Source organism: Filicampus tigris, chromosome 9 (genome assembly GCF_054856515.1).
Source record: "Filicampus tigris isolate MCC_2025a chromosome 9, RoL_Ftig_1.0, whole genome shotgun sequence".
Classification (NCBI taxonomy): Eukaryota; Metazoa; Chordata; class Actinopteri; order Syngnathiformes; family Syngnathidae; genus Filicampus; species Filicampus tigris.
The window spans coordinates 4,874,547-4,889,789 of record NC_141225.1 but is presented as its reverse complement, the minus strand read 5'-3'; the positions used below and the strand labels follow the sequence as shown (position 1 = coordinate 4,889,789).

The following is a 15,243-nucleotide window of genomic DNA, read 5'->3' as shown; positions in this document are numbered from 1 at the left end:
TCCTATGTAACAATGCATAGGAGTTAATAAATATAAAAAAGCTTCACAGTAAATTGGCTTTCCACTCACAATATCAGGCATTTTCCTGCTGAAATCAGTTTTAATAATCTAAATATTGGTCCCGCTTCTTATTTCATTGGCCAGTTGATAATAGTATAATGTCTCCTTCTCCATCAGTTTGTTGCCTGCCATTAAAAAAAATAAACAGATGCACAATTTTGTCCAGCTTTTATTGGTAAAGAAACTGACAATTCCCTTTGTACACATCTGGAAATACACTGCAAACAAGTGCTGTTTTTTTTTTCTTTTACAGGCAATTAGTTGCAGTCGATATGTAACATACTAAAAAGGTGAATATAGTTACGGCAATGACAGTGCTGATATTATCTAAAATGTATATGCTTAACATTGTCACTAAACCATTTCAATACAGAATATAGTTGTTGAATTTTGTGCAATGCAATGTTATATGATGTAAAATATACTGTACATAATGTTGACCAATCGTGTTCCCAGGGCCAGCCCAAGATTATTGGCATTGTATTTACTGCAACAGTGGCACACACAGCTTCTCCACATTCCACAAAATTAAGCAGCCTTTGCAATCACAATTTCACAATCAGACTTCCAACATTTGAGTACAGTTATGCTATTTTCACTCGAAATCATTAGAGTACATCCACAATCAAACATGTTACGTATACATGGCTTGGTAAAAATTATTTTAAAAAAGGCTTAAAAATGGCACCTTGCCAATTCATATCAAGTAGAAGCATACACAAAATTAACTTCAACATTCTTTAATTTCCAAGAGTCAGGGCCAGAGCTACGTGGTGAGGGTGGAAATTTTGATACCTGTGACTTTCCTGCCAATTTCACATGAATGCAGAATTCTTAAAACTCTTGATACTTGCCACAATTATGTTATATTAACTGTATATTTATTAAAGAACACATTTTCAATTTATCTGAATGCAAACTGTGAAGTAATCTGTCTTTCGTAAAGAACGTTTGATTCTTACAGTCAATGTCACTCATCATAACTTTCACACCATAGCAAGCAAACACCATGGCTGGAAAGTCATTGTTTATCACACCATCCACAGTCATGGTTTCCTGAAGTAAAATGCACACATATACCAATCTTGCCCAACACATTTGTAATACAAGCAGGAACACACCTAAATAAAAGGCAACATTTAGAATTGTGAAAAATTACGAGACTTTGTGTCGTTGTGCTTTTTAGATAATTTGAATGAATGGGCCATCAATCGAAGTATGCATATGACAGGGTGGAAATATTGGGCTAAAGTTAGCATTTAAATGAGCACATGGTGGACCCTCAATTAGCAACAAGATTCAGTTAGCAAATGGACTGCGTACTATTTAATAAATAGATTTAAAATTTCTGTTAGTTTTTATATCAATTGGTATTTCATGATGACAGAGTGGACAGGTTAAGCAACAACATCCAACAAAACATAACATGAGGAAAATTGTGAATGAAAATATCTCGTCTTCTCCTATCCACTATTTCAACCTCCATTGAAGATTAACGAAATGCTGATAGTGATGGAATGAAAAACTTCACAGAGTTTCTTAAAGAGGCCCCATATTGAAAGAGTGGACAGAAATTTCAGGCACACATGCAAAATGTTAGATATGATCATGAAAATTGAATATACGTGATAAAAATGACTTATTTTCTAAAAAATAACTTGGGGACAATAGAATCATGTGAAATTATTCTGATTTATTAGCATTTAATTGATTACACATACACACATTGTAGTTAGCAGGGCAGTGTATGGGATATGCTATAATCCCATACAGCCATTGTATGCAATGTTATCAAATGGAAGGAAAAACATTTTAAGAGCCATATCATTGTACTAGTTAAGTGTGCAAATGTTTGGTAAAGTATTATAAGGCCACAGAGTTTATTATTATTCTGCTGATTTTCATGATGACAGTGATTTGGATGTGCTCATCAAAGGGACTTTATGGTGATATAGACCAACATATAGACAAAAAAAAATTCACACCTACAGTATGGACGCTTTAGAGCAGGGGTGCCCAAGTTGGGTCGTCGAGAGCACCGATCCAGCCTATTGAATTATATTCAAATGATCAGCTCATCGGCAAGCTTGACAGAAGCCTGATAACGATCCTGATCGATCTAGGATCGAGATCCTATGGGCTCTCGAGGATCGGACTTGGGCACCCCTGAATTAGAGTCTTCAATTAACCTTACACGCATGTTTTTGGAATAGGGGAGAAATTCGGAAGAGGCATATAAGATTGCTAACAAAAAATTTAAAAAATGTATTGTCCATAATGCATAATCTAGGCCTCTTCGAAGGAGATTTAATTTTCTGCAGTTTTATTTTAGTTTTAGTAGTTAATTTGGTTTGCATTTTATACTCTATATTTGTTTTGACAGTTACCAATGTTAAACTGTTATTTTGAAAAACTGCCTGTGGAGATAATAATGGCAGATTTTACGATGGGCGGCAGTTTGAACTTGAAATGAACTAATTCATTGAACATTGTTTCCAACCAACGCCACGGAACAGATTGTGTTCATTTTGGGGAGTTGCACTGTATCACAATATGAAAATAAGTAGCGAAGATGTTGGGGATGCATGCCACTTACTGCTGAGTAAACAAATACAAATTACCGATCCTTGTGTGAGATGAGACATCCCTTAAGTTAAGTATCTGAAGTTACAAGCAGGAAAAAAAGCCAAAGAAGACTCACTAATGCATGACCAGTAAGTGAAAACAGATCGGAGGCGAAGGTTCATCCAGGGGTCAAAGCGTGTTTTTGACATAGCGCCACGTCAGCTTCTTGAGCTTTTTTTTTTTCTTTTAATGTAGGTCAGGCATTACAGAGTTTTCACTGCACACAAAAAAAGAATGCTGAAACACAGGCGTTTAAAGCAACACACCAGTGAAACTGCATTGTCCTTTATTCCGTTAGGCAGTGTGGCTAAACAATAGTGCAAATATCAATGGCATCTGATTCCCTGAAAAGGTTTAAGCAGATTAAGTATCAAAATAATGACGTAACCTGCTACACAGCGCCAACTTGACCAATTTTGAGTACTTCACGTAATCACTGTGACGTAACATGACACTGTTCATTTTAACTTATCTTGGTCTATCTTGCCATAAAATGCCATATGGAGACATCAAGTATTGCCATAATTTAGACAGCACTCCTATCCATCTCAGGTTTTATACGTTCTTCCTACGTGAAAGGAAAAAAACAAACAAAAAGACCCGACATTTACAGCGGCAGTGGCGGCCGAATACAGGTAGCCTGCGAGCCTCTGATGAGCCGACTTGGAAAAGCTCTACATCAAGTGTGATCGATCCTCACCAAAATGTATGTGCACATGTATATACATGCCCAAATCATACTCTGAAAGTGAGTGAACGAAAGTCGCACCATTATTTTTACAGACAGGAGCCGGCTCCCAACGTTGCATTCTTCATATGCAATGGCTTACGACATCTACAAAATCCAAAATATTCTGTCGCTCATTCTAATATTTTCGAAATATGAAGCAGGCATGCATATACTTGTGCAAATAAATTTGGGTGACAGTAAGTGACAATGTTTGTTCTCAAGGAGGCATATAAAAAAGGTGACACATGTCAACAAAATAAAAAATATTACAACTTTCTAATATTTACAGAGTATGATTTGGGCACACATATATATGTGCACATAAAGTTTGGTGAGGATAGATCACGCTTTTTGGAAATGAGATTTTCATAGTGGAGAATCGCAGGCCGACTACATTCGCCAGCCACTGCCACTTTAAATGTCTTTTTTTAAATTCTCTTTCTTCAAGAAAGAACTATGAAACTTGAAGAGAGAACGTATGAAACCTGAGATGCTTAGGAGTGCTACCTAAATTATGGCAATATTTGACGGCGCCATAAGACATTTTTGAGCAAAATAAACCAGAAAATAAGTCACAAATGAACAGGCCAAGTTACAGCATATGTTACATCACCGTGATTACGTGAACTGCTCAAAATTGGTCAAGATGGCGCTGTGCAGGTAATGTCATTATTTTGATACTTGTCTTAAACTTTTTTTCAGGGAATTGGATGACTAATTCATGTTTAGACAGACTACAGCCTAATTGAATAAAGGACAATGCATTTTCCAGAGCTGGGCATTCCATCTAACTGACGGACCGGTCCGTCTATCCGACTATGACGGATGCCCAATTTGTAGGTGATAAATGATGGACGGGAACGGACTAAGCATAGGCAGAAGTGCATTTTTCTCCGTCCATGTATCGGCTCGGGGAGGAACAGGGGCAGCGGAGAGCTAAGGCTAAGGGGTCCTAAAAGGGGAATTATTGAGTCCAGCTGCGGTTAAGTTTCCATGGTCCTGAAAGGGGACAAATTGAGTCTGTGTGAGTTTCACTTACTTAGCGGGGGTTGGTGTTGTGGCGGGTTATGCGGAAGTGCATTTAAAATAATACGGACTGACCAATAGGCGATTACTATTTGGTTCGACTCGACAAATAGACAAATGGCAGAAGGGTACCCAGGCTGCAGACGGATGGCAATTGACGGACCCGCCAATTTACCTCTGGCATTTTCAGTGATGTGTTGCTTTAGATAGCAGCATTGCAAAAGCAAAGCTGTCAAGAGTACAAGATGTTGAGATGAACAACACAATATACACCAATCACAAAAGTTTGTGATATTAATCTTTTTAGTGACATTTCAGGATGGACCTAAAATGCACTATAACTTTTAAAGGTAAACTTCATTTGTATTTCTCTAAACTACTGAACTGTTCCAGTTTTAAGTACTTTTAGCACACATTGCTGTTCTCAAACAAGGGATTGAATAGAAAAAATTCAGAATAATACATTTCCACTTGTGTGCCTTTCCATGACTCTTGCAGTCTCTCTCTGCTACTGATGACACTCTAAGTTCAGGGGCCACTTCCCTCTGAGAACATCCTCCTTGAAGCCTTGCAATTGTGAGTTACTGTTTTACAGTGCTAAAATGTCATCTTGGTCTCATGATGTCAAAATGTGAACAGCGTGATTAAGATAACTATTTAAAATTGAACCAACAAATGAATTGCTCAAGACAACAGCAAGCGGTGCGAAAAGTACCGAAACATTGAACAATTGGACGTGTATTGAGAAGTTAAGAGGAAGTCCAATGTGCATTTTAGGTTCATCCTGAAATGTTGCCCAGAAGCCCAACATCCCCGACTTTTTGTGAATACAGAAAAAAATAACACATCAACATATAGAAGGCCATTACCTGCAACACACCTTCAATCAATTTCTATATTTGCAGTTGACTTTTTCCAACATCAGGAATCAATAATACGACATTATGGATTGCACAGATGGCAGAAATGTATATTTCATGATGTTGAGAAATAATTATTAAAAACAATAATTTAAGCACTATCAAAAATAATCACTCTCATATGCCTTATGGGTGGGAGATGACAGACCTTCAACACTAGCCCGATTATTCGGAGGCCTTTGTCTCTCACTTCCAAAATCCATATTGTGAGCATTGTTTTTGTCGCTCCTCATGCTTGTGTTGCTCTCACAATAGAAGAATGAGGAAAACGTCACTAATAGTCACCAGCGTCATCAGCAGCATGTCCTGCGAGAGTCCGACTCTTGCCGCCCCAGTTTGAAACCTTTTCCTGCCGTTCCCCTGGAAGCATCTGTGACTGGGATGCGCTTACCTGTGTGGAGAAACACACACTCAACCACAAAATGTACGCTTAAAGTCAAGTTCAGTCCATAGCCGTGATTGTAGACATGGCCTTCGCTAGGTTTCTTCAGCAGGTCTACATAGATTTCCATTTTTAACCCCTTAATGACAAGGGTGAAGAAAAAAATTGGTTTGTTCTCACTGCTTTTATCATGCGCACTGTACTCCAGATGACCAACACACATCATGACAATAATTGTCCTGGGATTGGGCCCTGGCTAACAACTGGTATTATCGGGTTACCGATAATTGTATTATCGGTATGTGTGTAATCCACTTCATTAACAATCTTTTTTGTTCTTTGCGAGTCTCAAGGAACACTCACTTATCTCTATAAAAACCTCATTGATGTTAATGGCGTTCTTGGCACTGGTCTCGACAAATATGGCATGGATGGAATCGGCGTAGTCGTTGGCGTCCTTCTCCAAGACTTCCCTGCAACCAGTGTGTGCCAAAATGGTTATGTTTCAACACACACACAGATTTTCCAATTTCAATCATGACCGAGAAAGATTCACATACACAGACGAGCTCCATCCTTGAGGAAAACACGATTCAAGGAGTGTTTCGTTGTTTTTCCAAATAAAAATATATGTATATATGTTTAAAGCTGCCATTTAGGGTCAAGGTTAGGGCACGTACTTTGGAAAACCCCTTCTAAAAAAAATTACCTAAACGGTAGACTGTGAAGGCCTTTTTTGGCATGTAATGAGGGCAGAGCATGGTGTCAAAGTTTGATTATCCTTTAGAGGATTTGCCATGAAAAGGTGGGTTTGAGGGCCCATTTATCACAGCATGCAGCTTTAATTGCTGTTTATACTTGGCTTTTAAAAATGTCAACAAATTACTGAAACGTACATGAACGACCGCCAGGTGATTTGATTTCCCTGTCTCTCCTTAGCGTCCGCTAACAACCCAAACTAACTTTAGCTCTTCCAAGACATACAGAGATCTTAAACAGTCAAGCTGTATCACTTCAACAATACTTCCTTGAAACCATTGCTTCTTTCCTATTTGTCAGGTCTTAGATGGCAAAAACCAAATACTGTAGGCGGGTTTGTGAATAGTAACCCCCAAATAGGTATAGGTTCACTGTTTTCCAAACATAATTGATCTCAATGAGAACTTTTTTTCGTTCAAATTCAAACAAATTGGAGGCAGGCCAGCATTTTGAGGTATAAATGCATCCAGATTTGTCCATTTCTCAGCGGCTCACCTGGCGTCCAACAGATCACATTTGTTACCAGCGACGGCCACCACGATATTGGGAGGGCCGTGCTGACGTAGCTCCTTCACCCAGTTCTTCAACGTTTGGAAGGACTCCTGACGGCACAAGCAAGCAAGAGACATGTACTGCACATTGACAAGCTTATACTAACGGTATGTGATCATTGCTCCCAGTGTTAAAAAAATAAGTAAAAGACTCACACTACTCCTGTAAAAGGTAGTTTTTACACGTATAAGTGTTGCATAGTTGCCAGCACAGTAAAATTTGGTGTCTCTGCAGAAAGCTAAGCCAGCAGTTTCCCTCCTATTTCCAGACCTTTTTTTTTTTTTTTTGCTAAGCTAGGATAATTAGCTGCTGTCTGAAACTTTATAGTTGACAGACAGACAAAATGAGAGGCATTAGCATCCACGTTCCAAAATCGTTCAACCTTTCCCTCCACAGAAATATGAACTAAAGCTGCGGGAAGGATGTGCCACTCAATGGAGACAGCTCTGACCATAGCCAAGCAGCTCTTTATTTGGATCAGAACAAACAGCGCACACCCACAGCAGAATTTAGTTTATAAATCCAGGTGTTATTCACTGATGAATAAGCAAGAAACTAGACCCGGGACACAAGTATTGGTAGCTGGGAATACAAACAATACCTCTTTAGTGATGTCATAAACAATGATGGCTGCTGCAGAGCCTCTGTAGTACATTGGTGCCAGAGCTCGGAACTAAGGGAGGACAACAATATGAATATACATGAAATCAATAAATGGAGAAAAAAAATAATGTTTTGTAAATATGGAGGCAACTAAAATCACTAGTATTTATCTGTAATACCATTCATGTTTTTTCTACTGCCTATGCTTTTCATGGGTTCTAGCTAATCCCTTACAGACTTAACATAACAGTGTGTTTCATTGGACTCAATAAGCCAATTGTAACAAATAAAGAAATTGGGACAGAGATGCCAGAACAGCCCTTTTATAAAATCACTCATTGTTCCGGCCTCATGCAAGGGAGCCATTTTAATTCAAAAGAACCTCAAACATATGGAAGTTATCAAGAGAAAGATGAGCAGAATGTCAGGAGAGTTGCCACAAATGTGACTTGAATGGAAAAGAGCATGCCTTTGATCCTAAATTCATCACAACCCTCAGATCAATCCAAACCAAATTTTCTGGAAAGGCAGGAGTTTCGACTGGTTTGCACATTTTGATGATTTGAATGTAGTCAATTGCATTTCAGTGCACGGTCGCTTCAACCACTTGCAACCAAACCATACATATATACAGGTGCATCTCAATGAAACAGGATATGGGTAAAAGAAAAAAAGTTAACTCATTTCAGTAGTTCAAAACAAAAAGGTCCTAAAAGGAGAAGCATTTAGTTTAGCCGCGGTGAGGCTTCCAGGCCACGATTAGTCTTTCGTTTCAAATAGTAGTAATGGTAGTTTGTAGAAGTTGGTTGTCGGAAACGCAAACGGAAATCCATTTAAAATGATAGATGGACCAGCCTATAAGCGATTACTATTCACTCCAGCCGGGCAAAATGGCGGCTAGACAGACGGCGGGCGGAAGGGTATCCCGACTGTAGATGGAAGGCGATAAACGGACCACCGATTTTTAGCAAATTGCCCAGCTCTGGATTTGAGATATGAGTATTTTGAATTAGCAGCGTGGTCGCAGAATGAACTGTATTTGCAAGTCACGGCACCACTGTATTTAAAAAAAATCTCTTCAATTTTTCTCCTGTTTTATAAAATATAGATAATTTGTTTTTGTTGTAAGCTATCATCATCAAAATGATAATAAAATCATAAACCATTTTATTTGTGTGTAATGGCTTACATAGGGACAGTTCTACATGCTCAGTTTTATATGAACAGTACAATTAATCCAACACCAATTGCATTACTTGAAAAAATTAATGGGGGCATGTCTTTCACTGTGTGCCATTTTCTCATGACAACAAATTTACAATCCACTATAAACTGAGAATAAGGTATAGAAAGTATAATAAATACACGTAAATGTCCATATATTTTGACAAGCATGAGCTCCAAAGGAGCTGATCTAGAAAAAGGCTGCACTTGGGAAAGTGCCAGAGACCACACAGGAATGAGGAAGGAACACTCAGTGAAAATCAAATGGGAATTTAACTTCAGCAAACTGAACTTTTTTGAACCTGCTATAAAAAGTAAACGTGTAGATCACGATAAAATGAGCAAAGTGGCAGTGACTTTGACATGCGACAGCAAAAGGCGCAGCTTGGATTTAATCTTTTCTCTTATCTTAACTGCGGCCATGTTTATGTCCCTTGAACACTGCAAAGGAGACAAGTGCCCCCAGGAAGAGGAGGAGGATAAAAGACGAGCTGCCTCTTATCTCACCTCTCAGGAGAGGACGACAGTGGGTCCAAAGCAGGACAAGAAAGGGAAAGGCATGGGCAGAAATAGGAAGTATTGTGCCGCGCAAAAAGAAAATAGGAATCAAATGGGGAAGAGGCTCCTTTCATCTTAAATCTTGGTTCTCTTTCATGAGACATTTCACACACTAACATTATATTTTTTCAATTAGTTCTGTGTGTTCTTTATGTTGTGAAGAACTCAAACCTATCCATTCACATTTGTCATACCTTTCTGGTGCAACCATTCAAGAGAACCAATTTGAATGTTTGACTCACAGAAAAGGAAATGTTGCCCCCTGCTCGAAAAAATGCAGAGGTGCACTTTCCCGACCCATCAAACTAAATGGACTAAATACTAATGCAGGGGTACACACATTCCAATTTTTAACACCGCAACTGACTTTTACAGTAGGAGAAGCCACAAATGAGAAGAAAAAAAAATCGGCAAGTGTGCTTACTGATTTCATAATGTATTACTCGAGATGGCCAACGCAGCAGACATAGCCACATCCACCTGAAATGACGACTCGACTACTACAAGAGTAAAGGGTTGTAGAAGAAATCTAGGAAGTACATTGCAGTAGTAAACTCTGTTATTTTTTTTCTTCATCTGGAACCGAGGCCTTAGTCAAGATGGAAGGAATTATGAGCAGTTCCAAATATCTCTTCTTCTAGAAAGCAAAAAAAAGTCAAGAAAGGGCTACTAGAACAGCTACAATGTATGTGGGGTTAAACAGGGGCACTTTGAATGGTGGTAGGTGTGTGCTGACTTCCAATTAACACGAGTTCAAATGTGATTGGTTGATTCCACTCTTGTGCAACAATATTTTTTCTGTTGTTTATTTTTATTTCCCCTCTAGAAAATATTTTTTTTTCCAATTGAGTTGCACTAAATGTAGGCCACTTGATAGGAAAAGTTTTGAAATGACTTATCTTGGTCTCCTTTTCTTTCTTTTTTTTTTAGATGTTGAAACACTGGCATTTGAACATGGGTGTGTCCAGACTTAATTAATAAACACTGGCATTTGAACATGGGTGTGTGTATAGACTTAATATTCACTATATGTGTGTACCCTTGTACTACTCAGTAGTACACTTGAGTAAGTGTATAATAGGCATCAATTTATCTAAATAAAACAGACAAGGCTGCAAGTGAAAGATACTAACCCGCTCCTGTCCTGCGGTGTCCCAAATGAGGAACTTGTGCAGCTCGTTTTGGTATTGCACTGTCTTGGTCATAAAAGATGCCCTGGTGATACATCACAAAACACAGAGAAGAAAACACACATCATAACATGTATTACTATGATTTTTTTGGTGTTATTACTGCAGTAGTAATTGTATGAGGAAAGAAACCAAGACTACATTCACACTGCTGAGCGTGATGCCCAATTTGGATTTTTTTGTTAAATTCAATCTTTTTATGTGCTTGTTCACAATAAAAAACAAATGCTACTTCTAATGTGAACACAACACGTCTGTGATGTGACACGCATGCGCACAAAGCACAACGTAGAGTGACGTGCACCAAAAAAAAAAAGTACATCTCGTGACACAGTGTTTACAGAAGTACATATGGTCCCGAGTAGGGTTGCACGGTATACCGGTACCAGTATAGTACCACAATACTAGAGTTTTTAAAACTGTACTATACCCGCATTTAAAATCAAACGGTACTTTTATTTCCTTTTATTGAATGTGATTGAATTGGTAAATTGAGCCTGTCTCTTTAAGAGCGAGTGTGACGTAGTTGCCCACGCGCCTCCGTCTCCTTACATACTCACAGAGAGAAAGTGAAGTCGCGCAGACAAAGCAGGTGGAAGACAATGAGGAACAGAGATAACCAGCTGCAGAAAAGCCCGTACTCGTTGATAAAACGGGGACCCGAAGTACGGTGTTAAAGTACTTCGGGTTCAAACTGAATGACAAAGGCGAGCCACTGAACACAGAAGCACCGCAGTGCAAGCAGTGCTACAAAGTCCCTCGCGAAGGGAGGCAACACGTCAAATTTGTCCAAACATTTGTTCCGCGACTTCTGTCAAGAACGACAGGTGATAATGTTGTTCACCACACTATAATGTCAAGCATCCCTAGATTTTACACACAAAAGAAAGAAATTAAATATGTTGCTTTGAATCTGAACAATGCGCACAGCAGGCTCTATTATCCGAAAATGGAAGAGGTTCTGAACCAAAAATTAGGCAGAGCTGGCCACCTGCCCAAACTGAGCGATTGGGGGAGAATGGCCTTAGTCAGGGGGGTGACCAAGAACACTGTGGTCACTTTATCAGAGCTACAGCGGTCCTCTGTGGAGAGAGGAGAACCTTCCAGCAGGCAAACCACCTCTGCAGCACTACGCCTGTATGGGAGAGTGGACAGACGGGAGTGGCTCATTAGTAAAAGGCACATGGCAGCCCACCTGGAGTTTGCCATAAGGCACCTGAAGGACTGTCAGGCCATAAGAAAGAACGGTGCATCGTGGTGGCAGCATCAACAAGTGGGGATGATTTTCAGCAGCAGGAACTGGGGGACTAGTCAGGATTGCGTGAGGGATGAATGTAGCAATCTACAGAGACATCCTGGATGAAAAGATGCTCCAGAGTGCTTAGGACCTCACACTGGGGCAAAGGTTTACCTTCTAACAGGACAACGACCCTAAGCACACAGCCAAGACAACGAAAGAGTGGCTTCAGGACAACTCTGCGGATGTCCTAGAGCGGCCCAGCCACGGCCCAGACTTGATCCAATTCAATATCTCTGGAGAAATCTGAAAATGGCTGTGCATCAATGCACCCCATCCAACCTGATGGATCTTGAGAGATGCTGCAAAAAGGAATGGGCAAAACTGCCCAAAGAGAGGTGTGCCACGCTTGTGGCATCATAAGAAAAAGACTTGAGACTGTAATTACTGCCAAAAGGTGCATCAACAAAGCATTGAGCAAAGGCGAAGAATACTTATGTACATGTGATGCCTTATTTTATTTTTAATGCATTTGCAAAAATGTCATAAGAATCATTTTTCGCATTCTCATTAGGTTTTTAGTCTAGAATTCTAAGAGAATAAAATATTTTATTCCATTTTGGGATGAGACCATAGCATAACAAAATGTGGATAAAGTGAAAGATTGTACATACATCTTGATCTTTGGGGTATTTTGATTAACATCATTGATACAATTTCCAATGGAAAAATGTTTCAACGTGTGACCTCGGGACTTACTCACCAAATAAAAACAGTTGCTATAGATCTTTCTCTCCTTGTAATGTTCAACTTACCCAATAGTTGGGTTGATGTTTGGATCAAAGCTGTCCTCCACAAATCTCCACACGATACTTGACTTGCCAACACCAGTGTCCTACAGAGAAACCACACGCAAAAAAATATAATGTGCACACTGCTGTTTGTATTCTACACTTCTGGTCTCACTTATTCGAGGCATTTGAAAACTTTTTGTCCTGTTAGGTCACTGCGGTCTGCTGACCTCCTGTTACATACTGTCCTTCCTACAAGATTAAAAAATGGTGATAGAGCCGTGTAGTTGGTTGCTCCCAAATTGTGGAATGCACTTCCATTTGAGTAAAGGGCTGCCTCTTCTGCTTTTTATAGAGTAGAAATGTGTTTAGGTAGGTATTCCTGTCATACTTGATTGTTTTGATTTATATTTTACTCGGATTAACTGTACTACGTTTATTTGTCCTCAATATTTTGGTTACGGTCAAAATTATGATTTCTGAAACATTTGGAATAACCCATTTACATGCATGAGCTGACAGTAACTCCTGTATACAGTACATGGTGATTGTGATAATTGGAACATCCCATATAAACCACATAGCACGGACAACGTCACAACGCAATCAGGCATCATTTCCATCATATCATTTTCGAGTTTTTGCAGGTGTTTGAATCTGGGTGTTTGCTTATTACTAATATTTCCAGTTTTGAAAGGGTTATTCACTGCATGTGTCCACGTGAAACACTCTCTGTCAGAAATATAAATGCAATGACTTATTTTACTTGCTTACAGTGGTGGGAAGCAAAAACTATAAATACTTTTACCATAGTTCATTATTTTGTTTCCAGGTATATGTGCTATACTTGATGACTTTTCTTATGACTTCATTTTTACTCCTGACAGAATTTGGATGCACTTTTTTTCCCACTTGCTTGCCGAGGATAACGGATCAGGACTCAGTATCAGCACATACTACAAATTAAGTTATTTAGTTAGTTTTTCTACTTTGACATGTTGTAATATTTTTTCCTTTTTTTTTAAAATTGAAAATAGTTGAATACGAACTTCAGAAGTACCTGTACTTTTTCTAAAGTACTGAGTGCGAATAGTCTTGCCATCTCTGCTTACGTACTGATTCTTTAAAAATGCAAACAAATACTGTTAAAATGAGCAGAACTGGGAAATTTCTTGTAGTAAAGTTTTAGGGGAAGATAAGAATCCACAAACAAATAGCATAAGAGCTAATCAGCTATCTCCTGTGCTTTGCCACCTTTGTACCTTTACAATATCTACAATTGTAACAGATTTCTCCATTTGGATCGAGCTAATAATGAGACTTGCATAACCCGCTGAAGGCCACTTAATGATGCAACATGTACAACAACACATGGAAATAGTGGAGAGTTGATGAAAGACAAATAGCTGCTAACTTACCCCCAGAAGACAAACTTTTAACTCTCTTAACGCCATGGCTGCTTCCTGTTTTATATTGACTTGATCTTCATTGGCACTTTAGTTTTCTCCCCACCTCTCCTCCTTTAGCGAACTTCTCGATTATTTCTTCAAAGACGACACCTGTTCACTTCGTCGGGGGTAGGGGGAGGTCTCAAAGATGTAACTGTCTGCTAATGGTCCTTGTTCGCCAGGGTATGATTATAATTTTGAAAAGCAGGCAAGCTAAGTAGCGAAAGTAGCACATCACACCGCAGTCTCCATCTTGGAACTACGGAGGGCGGTCACGTGACTCCTCCTGCTATTTTTTTCTTCCTCTTTAGTACGGTAGAGATCCCCACTAACACAAAAGCCCCTCGTTCGGCTCTGAGTTATGTCGACTTTGCTCCCGAGCTGATTACCGGAATCTGTGTTCAAACGACCACCATCGATCGGTCGCAGGAAGTACATTCAGGAAGTGCTTTTGCATTTTTTTTGAGTGACAGCTGAGCGCCTGGTGACAGCCCACACGGGACGGCAGCCTGCAGAGCCGAGCCGATACTCAACATGGCAGGTAATGGACCAATGGCGATCTTAATGCTTTGTGTTTTCATGCTTTTTAACGCTTAAAGTCTGGTGACTAAAATGGCTGAATTCTGGTTGCATGCGGTGGGCTTCCCGGAGGAAAAAAAGTGCTGAACGAAAGGGCTGGACCGAGTGGTGTTAGCAAACTTAGCAACAATACTAGCCAGTCGGCTAACAAAAGCTAACCGGAGATATCGAAATGTCTCACTTTATGGAGGCTTACGTCACCACAACTAGTTTCTACGTACTGATATACCTGTAAAACAACAGTGACTAATATATTCACTTGTATATATTGCATTTATCAGCAATATGATGCCCTATCAGACGCTAGCGTGTTGACCTAGCTAACGTTAGCCTGAATGCTAAAGTCATTTTCAACCAATAAGATGACCAAATACAACAGTGTTAGCCGTAACAAGGCAAAACTGCTTTTATTTTATTTTAATTTTTACAGACATTCTCTCTGCGTTTAACAACCGAAACACGCCGAGTGTCACGACCCCTACCGCAGGAAACCCCGTGTTTAAATGTTTAATCTTGTACGAGTTGTTTTTCTATTCGAAGCACATTCCCTGCGATGACC

The 15,243-nt window shown here is 39.4% G+C and overlaps 2 protein-coding genes across 3 annotated transcripts in view; one reads left to right on the top strand and one right to left on the bottom strand.

The window, feature by feature from the left end:
• Positions 1-211: 211 nt before the first annotated feature.
• On the bottom strand, positions 212-14,551 carry rab22a (RAB22A, member RAS oncogene family). The gene is made up of 7 exons (XM_086041851.1): positions 14,076-14,551; positions 12,682-12,761; positions 10,573-10,654; positions 7,656-7,727; positions 6,998-7,104; positions 6,107-6,216; positions 212-5,752 (listed from the first exon to the last, which is right to left on the bottom strand). The coding sequence occupies exons 1-7, from the start codon at positions 14,109-14,111 to the stop codon at positions 5,655-5,657; spliced, it is 585 nt and encodes a 194-aa protein (XP_085897977.1). The 5' UTR covers positions 14,112-14,551; the 3' UTR covers positions 212-5,654.
• ppp4r1l (protein phosphatase 4, regulatory subunit 1-like) overlaps positions 14,387-15,243 on the top strand; it is a 15,887-nt gene continuing 15,030 nt past the window's right edge. For both annotated transcript variants that reach the window (XM_086041847.1, XM_086041846.1), the window contains exon 1: positions 14,387-14,646. In XM_086041847.1, the coding sequence (XP_085897973.1) occupies positions 14,640-14,646 (7 nt within the window). In that variant the 5' untranslated portion in view covers positions 14,387-14,639. The remainder of the gene's footprint in view (positions 14,647-15,243) is intronic.

Bases quoted from the DNA above. Each gene is read 5' to 3' on its own strand.
- rab22a (XM_086041851.1), bottom strand. From the start codon at position 14,111: ATGGCGTTAAGAGAGTTAAAAGTTTGTCTTCTGGGG. The intron at 7,728-10,572 runs GTTAGTATCTTT...GTCCTCCCTTAG, and splicing joins ACACCGCAGGACAGGAGCGG to TTCCGAGCTCTGGCACCAAT. The intron at 6,217-6,997 runs GTGAGCCGCTGA...CACTGGTTGCAG, and splicing joins TGTGATCTGTTGGACGCCAG to GGAAGTCTTGGAGAAGGACG.